The sequence below is a fragment of the Beta vulgaris genome, chromosome 6 (assembly GCF_026745355.1).
Source record: "Beta vulgaris subsp. vulgaris cultivar EL10 chromosome 6, EL10.2, whole genome shotgun sequence".
In the NCBI taxonomy this organism is placed as follows: domain Eukaryota; kingdom Viridiplantae; phylum Streptophyta; class Magnoliopsida; order Caryophyllales; family Amaranthaceae; genus Beta; species Beta vulgaris.
In genome coordinates this window covers 56,220,904-56,232,903 of record NC_079207.1, presented here as the reverse complement: position 1 = coordinate 56,232,903, position 12,000 = coordinate 56,220,904, and the positions used below count along the sequence as shown (strand labels likewise).

Sequence of the window (12,000 nt, the reverse complement as noted above, 5' to 3'; positions counted from 1 at the left end):
AGGAGAAAGAGGAGATGACTTATAAAAAGTGTGGAGCAAGAAGTACAAAAGGTAAATTAAAAAAATAGAGACAAAAATGGGATAGGTGAGTGCTTTTAAGTTGTTTTATTTATTTGCTAGGGACTACATGAGAGAAAAAATGGAGAATAATGATGTGGCATTTTAACATATACTTCCTCCGTTTCATAATAAGTGAAACACTTACTATTTTAGAACGTTTCAAAATAAGTGAAACATACCTTAAATGGAAAAAAAGAAAGTGACAAAATGACAAAAATACCCATCATAAACTTGTGTAGTTTGCTTTTCTATCTCCTACTTTTGATAACATAAAAGGGTATTTTTGACTTTTTGGCTTTTGAAAGTGATGTTTATTAAATCTTGTGCCCAATGCCTATGTTTCACTTATTATGGAACGAACGGAGGAACTATAGATAAAGTAACAATGTAACCATTAAAATAGAACGGCCCAAAAAGAAGAGTATGTAGGATAAAAAGGAACAGATGTGTAGTATTAATCATTCTAGAGATTGTTGAAGAGGAACAATAATTATTATCGCTAATTAAGGAATAGATGAATATAATTAAATACCACTAAATAAAATTAAAAGTAATCAGGAAGATAAGGAATATTATGATTAGTCTCCTTTCATTTTTTATAAGCTAGTCTTAATTAAGTCAGTTTTGCGAAGTCAGCTTCATAGGTGAAACGCACCTTATAAACCACCAAACTACATTAAACAGCGGCCTTCAACTCCAGAAGATGATGAAAACAATTATTAACTCCTCATCATATTTCTCTAAGATCATATTAGCATGTAACATGCTAACTCTAATCTTCCTTATAATTATTAGTACGAATCACATTGCAATTAAGGGTCAACAAGAGAGCAACAACCAGACTACAAATAGCACGAGGCTAAGGATAGCGGTTCCGGTTAAAGATGGCTTTACCGAGTTTGCCGATGTGAGACGCGATCCGACCACCGGAGAGCCGATTTTCCGAGGTTTTACTATCGACTTCTTCAAGGCCGTCATTAACACCGCCATGCCTTACACCGTTTTGTTTGATTTCATCCCCTATGCTATGCCTAATGGCACCATGAATGGCACTTATGATGATATGCTTCGAGCTGTCTTCTCTGGGGTACGTCTTCCCTTTCTTATTTTTTTTTCTTTTTTTTTAAAAATGTCAAAAGTCAAAGTTTGACTTTTGACGTAGCAATTTAAAATGAATAGCACCATAATAGAGAACTATGTTTATTTTTAAAATTTTACAACTTATTAAACTGCAATTAAATTTATGCTCCCATTAAACTCTTAGACTTCGTTTGATTCGATGTAAAACATTTTCTATGGAAAATGATTTTTCATGTAAAACATTTTACATGGAAAATCCATTTGTATGTGAAGCTAATTTTAATTTTTTTGGTTCAATGTAAAAAAGTTACCAAAAAGAGAAAAATAGAAGGGGAAGAGAAACGATGGATAACAGATGAGTAAAAGGTTGCTAAGGAGAAGGGAGAAAAATGTGTTTTTCCTTCTTTGTTAAAGAAAAATAATTTTCACGTAAAACTCTTTTAATGGAAAACTTATTTTACACCCCTTACTATTTGTGTCACCCTTTAATTCACAAATGGCATGAAGTCACGATATCATACACATACATAAACAATTATTATTTTTTCATAAAAAATGATTATGCAAGCAAATGAAAGTGTCAGTACTCGAAACTAGAAAATCAGGTTTGGTAAGGTATATTTTTTTTACCACCACTCCAATTCCACAACTAATGTTAGCAAAGCAAGCAAAAAAGAGAAAAGTTTTGCTCATAATTATCTTAACTATTCGTTGCTTAGTTCAACATTTATCTCTAACATTATACCCCAAATCTCTTTTGTTACTCATACATGGATATTTTTAAGAAAAAAAAAAACATGTGAAATAATGAACTATGACATTATTGTTGAAATTTTGTTGGTCATTGAAACTTAATCTGTAAAACATCTTCTAACTTGATGTACAGTTCTTGTATCAAATAATTTTTTCATGGTGAAGAATATTAAATTGAGCTTAAAGCTAATCAAGTAAATAATAATAATAATAATAGTTATTATTATTATTATTACACGAATAATAACAATAACAACAACAACAACAACAACAACAACAACAACAACAATAATAATAATAATAATAATGATAATAATATTAATAATAATGATAATAATGATGATGATAATAATGATAGTAATAAAAAATAATTATTATTATTACTATTATAATAAAAATAATTATTATTATAATAAAAATAAGTTGTAGTGTGAACTGCACTGAAATGATTTGTCTGAACTAAACGTAACTTAAATGAATTTGTCTGAACGAATCTGATCTAATCAGAATTGAACTCAACTAAAATGATTAGTACAAAATTAAAGAACAAAGCCTTATTACACGAAAAATCATGTTAAATGCATCTTTTTTTTTTTTGGGTGAAAAGGGTACTGCATTAACATAGCTTATACATCAGTCCTGGCCATGAAATAGCCTCATACAATCAAGTTCCACAAGTGTTTCCCAAAAACTAGGCATGATAGGAATGTCTCTAGTTTCATTAAGCATACAAGCATTCTTCCTACAGTCTTTAGCCATTTCATCTGCCACCCTATTATGCTCTCGCCTCGCGAATACGAACTGGAAAGTATGAAACCTCTTTTGCCACTCCCTGCATTCATTTACAACACGACAGTAAAAAATCTCGACCAGTATATTCCATGTTCATCAAAGTAATTGCCTGCTTGTTGTCGGAGATAATGGTGATATTGTTGAGGTATTCCTTATGCACAAACCGTAGTCCCTCCAGGATAGCTAAGAGCTCAGCCATTAGAACATCTTTAGCATATATAGATTTTTGAAATCCCCCTAGCCGTTCTCCCTTATGATTACGTAGCACTCCTGCAATACCCGTTAAAAAACTCTTGGCAAGAAAGGAGGCGTCAACAAGTATGTAGAAACAAGTAGGATCATTGAAAATAATGTGTTCAGGTTGTGTTGGTTCCAAGTTAACAATGTTATAAGATGTAAGGAAATCACGAGCTGCATAGATAGCTTTTCTAAGGGTAAAATGCGGTTGCGGGACATTTTGTTTTTCGAAAATAAACAAATTACGATTTTGCCAAATCTCATAACAAATGAAGGGGAATAAGGTTGTCCAACCAATGTTCTGACTTGCTTTATAACACAAGACATTCTCTCTTACCCACTTTTGATCATTGTCCTTCCACACAATCGGAGGAGCAACACACTCCCAGACTTGCTTAACATGGTCACAATCCTTGATTTCATGATACGAGGACTCCTCTTGCCTATTTCACATGGGACAAACCGGGGAGGAAACAGTCTTTCTAATCCACAACATCTTGTTTGTTGGCAACCTATCTTTCCACAAAAGCCATAGAAAGAATCTAAGCTTAGGTGGCGATGGGTTCCTCCAAACGTTCAGATGGTCGGTTGTGGAGTAGTCAAACAAGGCCAAGTACGCATTTTTTAACGAGAATTGATAGATTGTCACTCACAAATGAGGAGCAAGGGTAATCAGGTTCCTCAGTCTCTACCCACACCAACCCTTCAATTTTTTCTAGTCTTACCTCTACCGGGAGCTGGAAGGACAAACTGTCAAAGTTCCAATCATTTAAAACGCGACATTGGCTAACCGTGACTCCATCTTCGTTTTTAATCAAAGGGCCATACACCTAAGATCTCAAGTTCCCTAAGCTAAGCCAATTATCATCCCAAAACAACATATCTTTTCCATTTCCAAGGACCCAGGTACAGTGATGTGAAAGTAACTCCCATCCCCTCCCAATAACTTGCCAAATGTGTGACCCTTTTGTGAATTTTGTAATATAGGACGAGTGGACATACTTAGACTGAATACATTGTTGGGCAAGGTTAGGGTTTCATGACACATTTTCCATCCAAGCTTAGATATTAGGATTGTATTTAAACTCCTATGACTTCTAATACCAAGCTCCCCCAAAGTTTTAGGAGAAAAGGATACCTCCTTAGCCACAAGATGTAACTTTGATTTACCTTCGACTTCTCCCCACAAAAAATTATTACATATCCGATCAAGGTCATTAAGAGTAGCAATAGGAAGAAAGTTTGCTTGCATATGATAATTAGGGATGGTATTCAACGTAGATTGAATTAGCACTAACCGTCCCGCTCTAGAGAGAAATTTTGACTTTCAATTTGCAAGTTTTTTCCTCACTTTCTCTACAATGAACTGCACTTCACCCTTCCTAGGCCTCTTATGAGAGATGGGCATCCCAAGATAAGTTCCTAGATTCTCATTTTCCTTCACATGGGCACTAATCGTCTCTTGGAACAACTCTTTTGTGTCATTTGGGGTATTAGGAGAGAAAATTAACCGACTCTTTTCTTCACTAATTTTTTGGCTCGACTTCCCACAAAACGTGTCAAGGATCTCTCTAACCTTAAAGGTGGTTTTTTCATCCACTCTACCAAATAGGAGGAGATCATCAGCAAATAACAAATGTGCTATAGGCACTCTCTTCCTTCCCACCCAAAATGGAGTCCATTGCTTAGTCTCACAGGATGTGTTAATCAAAGTGGTAAGGTACTCTAGGCACAAGTTAAAGATATAAGGTGACATAGGGTCCCCTTGACGTAGCCCTCGAAAATGTGTAAAAGACTCAGATTTCTTGCCATTAATAAGGATAGAAGAGGAAGCTTGAGACACACAACTCATTATCAAAGATACAGACCGCTCGTCTAAGTTAAAAGACTCGAGACACCTTTTAATGAATTGTCATTCCATCCTATCATAAGCCTTTTCCAGATCAACTTTTAATGCAAACCCACCCCGTTTTGCTTTTTTCTATGCATAGAGTGTAAAATTTCGGCTGCCACAACCATGTTCACCTCCGGTCCCCTCCCTTTTATAAAACTATTATGATTATGTGAAATTCAGTGAGGGATAAGGGGTTTAAGCCTGTTAACAATGATTTTAGTAACCAACTTATAAATCGTGTTACACAAACTGATGGGTCTCAAATGTTTGACAACTTCAGGGCCAGGTTGTTTAGGTATTAGACATACTAGGGCTTGACAAAGGGTTTGCGGAACATGTTAAATGTATCTACTCGATCAACGTTTATCATGCCTCGAGGTACGCCCCCTATAACCAAGCGATACATCTCACTTGTTAGATTATAAAAGTTAAAACATATCCCAGTTTTAAATTTATTGTTTGTTTCAACCTCGTTTTCGTTATACTCATGATTTATGTTCGTTTCTACATAAAAAAGTACTCTCTGTCTCAAAAATACTCTTTACACTTTATGTTTTCAGTTATTCCGAGATATTCTTTACACTTCTATCTTTAAATATGACTTACTATTATTTTAAATATTCTACTTTTTAACCATTAACCCACACTCTCTCTCATCTAGATAAAATAGTATTACTCTTGCTACCTATCAGCTCTAATCATCGGCCCACACTCTCTCTCAACCAAATAAAATAATAATACTTTTACTAGCTACAAACTCCTACCACATCAATTTTTTACATAAAATAACAATTGATAACTGAACTACAACTTATCATCTAAAACTACGTGTCCAAATAAAGTGTCAAGAGTATTTTGGGACAGAGGGAGTAATATTGCATATTTTTTAATTTTTTTCGAAAGAGAAATTTCATTAAATGAATGGCAAAAGACTTCTACAATAGATATTATATAAAGCAAAACAAGATAAATTAAACAAAGTTAAATCAAATTCGTCTTCGAAGAAACTACAATTAACCAGATCGAGTAATACAACACAACCTCCTTGTATGAAGAAGCTATTGGTGAAGAAGTCTATCGTTCTGACATAGTTTAGGAAGGGCATTCTCGAATGAGCATGTGAACCGCATCTGATATTTGAATACCTTCATGTAAAGTCTCGAACTTCAACCAATGAGAATAATTTCTCCTACCTACAACAAAAAAAAACCATACTCACTACTCCCATAGGGGAGAAGGAGATCTCCATAACTAATACTAAAAATTCCATAAACAGATTTGAAGAAATCTTATAAATAGATATTAAGTTATTCAACAAAACAACAAAATCAACTAAAAACTGAAAATAAAAGAATAGGGAAGGCTAGGATTTTAGAGAGAAAAAGGGGTTGTTTCACTTCTACAGGCAAACAAGATTTTTACCACATTAATAAGACTCTGTAAATCTATCAAAATCTGTAAAAATTGATCATATTTGGTTATTGACGTTTGATTTTTAAAGAAAAACGAGTTGAATATTTGTAGATAATGCAAGTTAGGATAAGAGAGTCCGGGAGTATTGTATATAGATAATGAATATTTATATTTTATAATTATATATGCATAATAATTTTAGTTTTACGGACTAGCGTCAATAATAAGCACATGGACCTAACCAATTCAAAACAGTCTTGTGGAAAGGGGAAGGAGGACACTTGAGGTAGGGAAAAGTTTCTTTCAAAAAAATTATTTACCAACCAATTTCATAACGTCACAAGTAACACTATAACAAGAGAGTACGTCCAAATTTGAAATTTGTTTTTAGAAAAAATGGATCAAAATATCTCCAACTTTGGTCCGTCCATATTTAATATCCCCAACTAGGGTTATTCTTATTTAATATAGGTCCATCACAAATGGGGAGTTATTTAAAATCCGACCGGGGTGGGGGTTATTAATGGGGGGTCATTTAAAATCCAGCGGGGCTACGAAAATCTGACGGGGGTGGGGGTTGTTCCAAAATCATGGGGGCGCGAGGGCGGGCAGTGTGGGGGTGGGGGTTGCGAGGGGTGGGGGAGGGGGGCTGGGCTGGCAGGGGGGACTGCAACGGTGGAGGGGAAGGGAGGGGTTGGGGTGGAGGGGAAGAGGGTGGATGACATGGTTGTGGGTGAGAGTAGAAATTGAAAAAAAAATAGAAATAAAAAAAAACTTACTTTACAAACCGGTTATAAGTCCTTTGGTACATTTATGGCGGACCTCCCCAACAGTTGAAATTATACCGGAATAACCCATAATTATGTGTATTAAAAGCCTACGGGCCAAAGTTGGGGTATTTTGATCCAATTTTCATTTTTCAATGGGAATAGGACAAGAACCACCTTTTTAAAAAAAAAATCATGCAATATCTAGAACAAGAACCACTCTTACCCATAAGATAATCTAAAACATTAACAAGTTTTCATCCACGTTATTATTATAGACGCTTCGAGATTGCTGTCTTGTTATGGTAATATTTGAACAATGATCGATTTTACATGACCCAACATCGTTAAAGTCTAATGTGATAGTAACCTGTAATGTGACCTCCATCTTCATATTCTTGATTTACAGCTAAAGAGTACAACTTCCCAAATCTTCAAAACGATGCTTCATCAGTTACACAAATATGGAAGACGAAGTTTCCAAATATATATTTACTGAATCGAGACAATAAAAAAAAACAAGAAAAAAACACAACTCACAGGGTCTCACAGCCCCACCATGAAGGGGTGACTAGAAAACCAATATATGAAAAAAAAAACAGCCAACGAGTAAATAAAAACAGGAAGGGAAAAGGGAAAGAGGAGGGGCTCAACGCCACCGGTGACTGGCGGCGGACGAGCCCCCAAACCTGCTACGCCCCTCTTGCTTTTCTTAGGGAGGGGGAGAGAGGTATAATATCGAGGGAGATAAAGAGAAGTCGGTGTTCTATTTTAATATTTTTCGGTCTTTTCAAACTTGAGATTATTTATTAGACAATAAAAAGAACATGGAAGTGATAAAGAAGGCCTTCAAATTACCGTACTAATATTCCCAATTCTTAGCTACCTTACTTAGGTTTCTAATTGTAACACGCGCAGGACTATGATGCAGCAGTGGGTGACATTTCTATAAGACATTACAGGACACAATGGGTTGATTTTAGCATGGCATTCTCCGAGACCGGAGTGTCAATGCTAGTACCGTTACGACGGGCGGCCGGGAAAAGGGAAACATCATTTCTTACGCGTCTTCCTCACGGTCTAATAGGAGCAGTTGTGGGTGTTTGCTTTATCGCTGCACTTTTCTTTTGGTTTTGGCAACGCAAAACTGCTCATCATCAAGCCACTGATCCAGGTATCCGAAGTTGTTGTCTTTTAACTTCATGAATTATATATTATGCCATCTAGAGCGAGAATCTAGTTTAGTATTCTGATCTATCCTCTAAATAAGTGTTCTATTTTTCCAAGTTTCAACTATAACAACTACAATAATTCTCTCAAAAATACAATAATGAGTATGTATTGCTTTAACAGTTAAAATACTTTTTTCGTATAATTTTTTTAGATTTGACAATCCAATGGTCAATATTTCACCTATAATGGTGTATGTTTTATTCACTTAGTTTTACTTATCTGCAAACTAATAACGAAGAGTTCAAAATAATAATAAGAAAAACTTATATAGTTACATCGAAAAATTTAAGGATAAGTTTTCAAGATCAAGTTTAGAAGATAAAAGGAAAATCAAGAAAAAGAAAAGGGTTAGGTAGCTTGAACGTACCCTATTATTATAATATGGAGGGAGTAAATATATAGGTTTCGTGTGCCTTGATGGTTAGAGGTGTATTTCACAACGGGGTGTTGAAACGAAACGGTTAACTAGTTGTTTATACAGATGGTTTATGTTGGATTTTTTGTGTTGACTATTTATAAATGTATTTGATAAAACCAACTGTTGATATCGATTGTTTATGAAAGTTGAATGCAAAAATCAAAAGTCAACACAAAAGGTGCTAGCTAAACCAGTTTTTAACCTTTTCTTGTAAAGCATGGTTTTAGCTTCTCCAAAAGTCATTTACCTATTAAACACATATTCTTTGACGGTTTAACCGGGTGCAAAAGTGAAAGCAATGAACAAACAACACAATAGTAATTTACAGAACACCCCTAGATTAGAAGTAGTTTTCATGCGTGATTTTTTAATTACTAACATCATCCTTGTTGTACAGGAGAAAAAGCCGCCGGACATACGAGGCTAGTGATTGTGTTATGCTTCCTTATGTTGGTAGTCTTGACAACTTGTTTAGGTGCAATCTTAATTTCATTGCAAATAGAACCCAGGCAAAAACCCCTTATAGATCACCACATAAATGATTTCGTACGAAATGGAAAAAATGTTGGGTATCAAACAGGATCGTTTGTACGTAATATGCTTACACAAAGAGGGTTTTCGGAATCACAACTGAAGTCTTATTCCACTGTTGAACAATTGCTGGATCTTCTCTCTAGAGGAAGTGATGGAGGGGGGATTGATGCTGTAATTGAGGAAACCCCTTATCTGAAATTCTTTCTGACGCAACATTGCAATGCCTACACCCTCGTGCCTTCAGCTGTTATGCATGCCGACGGATTTGGCTTCGTAAGTCCATCTATCTAAATGTTTCTCAAGTCAATGGATTATATTATTATTCTTGTTGTTAGTATATAGTCAATATTGCATTAAAATTTGGAGAATGATAATAATCATTTTAATTTAGAAAGACATATATCTCTTATTTCTTAAAGAAAAACTTTTAAATAGACTGAAAAGATTCAATAAATGCTAAATGAATATTGGTTATATATGATATAAAGCTTACTTTAGACGGTTTCCCGATCAACCATTCCACAATGTGACAATATAACTCTCTCGCAACTCAAGGAGGCTTTAGGGGTTTCATAATTAGAAAAAGATAATTAATTGGTTGAGCAATATTTGATTGTTTTTACATACACAACGGTTCAGGAGATATGATCTACTATTAGTCGAATTGACGATCCTTTCCTAAGATCGAAGATGTGGAAACATGGGCATATTCATATGAATATCCGAAGGCTTTACAAAATCTGCGACTCTACCAATGTTTGAATGTAACTTTCATAAGATTAATCGTAGTTCGTTACAGTCTTTACATAATAATATCAAGTCTATGACGATAATTCCAAAATATGAGTTATTTTATGACAAGCTCTATTACGCGATATCTCTTTCGAATATAATATGATAATCAAAAAATGGAATTAGTAGGCTAAATAGTTTTAAAAAAAAAAGCTTGGATCTCTAATTGTGAGATATTAGGAATTAGGATCATGTGATAATTGTTTTCAAATGAGGTAAGAGTTTGTTTAATTTCACTTATTTTCTTAAATGATTTCTTCTATATTTCCTAATTCATGATACATATAATTGATGGTTTTGACAATGCAATTTGGTATAGGCCTTCCGGAAAGAGAGACTAACTGATCTAGTGCGTGATATATCAATTGCAACCCTACAAGTGACGAATAACGAAGACCAATTACGTGACATTAGAGATAGAACAATTGGCGACTTAAATTCATGTCGGGAGGATCTCAACTCTGAATTGGATCCAGTAGATTGGAAGGCTAGCATGTGGATTCTAATAGCCGGTGTTATTGGAGTTGTGGCTCTTTTATTAATCTTTTGTCCTGTTTATCTTGGTTTCACTAGATAGTTCCTGATGTTGGATATCACTAAACAGCAGAAATAACTCTTCTTAATAAGTCACTCTAGCTTGTTTGTTCTTTATGTATTTAAATAGCACTATTGTTGACAACATGCCGTATAATATAAAACTAGTTTTGAAGTTCATGCGTTGCGGGTTATTATTTATTATATTTTTGCAAATTTTGTGTTAACATAGTTGATTTTTTGTTGCTGTGAAATGAGATTTTTAAACGCATTTATTATATAATTCCTCCGTTATTTTTCTATTGCAACAATTATCACTTTGAGTAGTTTCATCTATTCAAATCATTTCACTTTTGGTAAAAAAAGCAACTATAATTGACAATATCACATTTACTTTATGTTAATAAAACCATCATTAATTACTCAAATCACCTCATAAAGCTGTGTTTACTTTATTATGGGTTTGCTTATCCCCTACTATAGTTTAATGTTAGTGTAATATTTTAATACCGCAAGTGTACAATGTCGTAGGACATACGAGTCGAACTCAGGGAGGTGCAAGATTAACCACTAATTGGTTTTAGATTACAAAACAATCCAGAAAATGAGGAATAATCTATAAACTAGAGGCTAAACTAATGACGATATATGACAAACTATTTGAATATGATAATTAAAGCACTAAGAATAAGAATCATCACTAATATGAATTGATCAAACTACAACTCACATCCCAGTCATTCAATTATAGCTTAGGCGAGATTGACATTCCCTTATGACTCAGTAAAAAAGCACAGTTGTGAACCGAAACTAAATACTCGGTCATTCCTCAATACCTAGATTTCACTTTCGTGATAGCAAAAGGCCTAACTAACATGCATGTCTCCTATTTTCATGGTTTACACACATAATTAGAAGCATTAAGAACCAATGTCAAATAATTCCCAATTCTAGTTCTCACCTATTTTCATGGGAGAATTCAAATCAATAACAAGATTATCTAAATTAAGACCCAACTTTCGTTGAGGAACTCAATTAATAAAATAACAATTAGCATCAAACAAATATTCCTAATTTCAACTCCAACTTTCCTTGATAATATAAAACTAGGGCTAAATCAAGATGCACAATTGACAATAACAATAATCTTATCAAATCCTAAACATATAATTCAATAACATGGGAATTAGAGAAGAATTTACATGATCAATCCATACTAGGGTTCAACTCAATCCTAGATAAAAAGACTACTCACTACTCAAGGCAAAAAGAACAATAAACATAACGAAAAACATAATTAAAATAATAATAAAGGGAAGATGAGAGAATAAAACTTGATTGAATTGAAGATGAATATGAAGCTTGAATCTTGAAACTCCAAAGTAGCAATAGAAAATAAACTAGCGCACAAAACTAGAGAGAAAACTAGAGAGGAAAAATAACGTGATATTAAAAAGCGAGTAATACATTGATGTCCTCCTCTAATTAGAAAA

General features: G+C 34.2%; 1 protein-coding gene across 1 annotated transcript; it reads left to right on the top strand.

Annotated features, from left to right (window-relative positions):
- The first annotated feature begins 683 nt into the window (after positions 1–683).
- LOC104897236 (glutamate receptor 2.5-like) lies at positions 684–10,658 on the top strand. Its single transcript, XM_048637491.2, has 4 exons — positions 684–1,147; positions 7,915–8,170; positions 9,045–9,454; positions 10,293–10,658. The coding sequence occupies exons 1-4, from the start codon at positions 764–766 to the stop codon at positions 10,548–10,550; spliced, it is 1,308 nt and encodes a 435-aa protein (XP_048493448.1). The 5' UTR covers positions 684–763; the 3' UTR covers positions 10,551–10,658.
- The last annotated feature ends 1,342 nt before the right edge of the window (positions 10,659–12,000 follow it).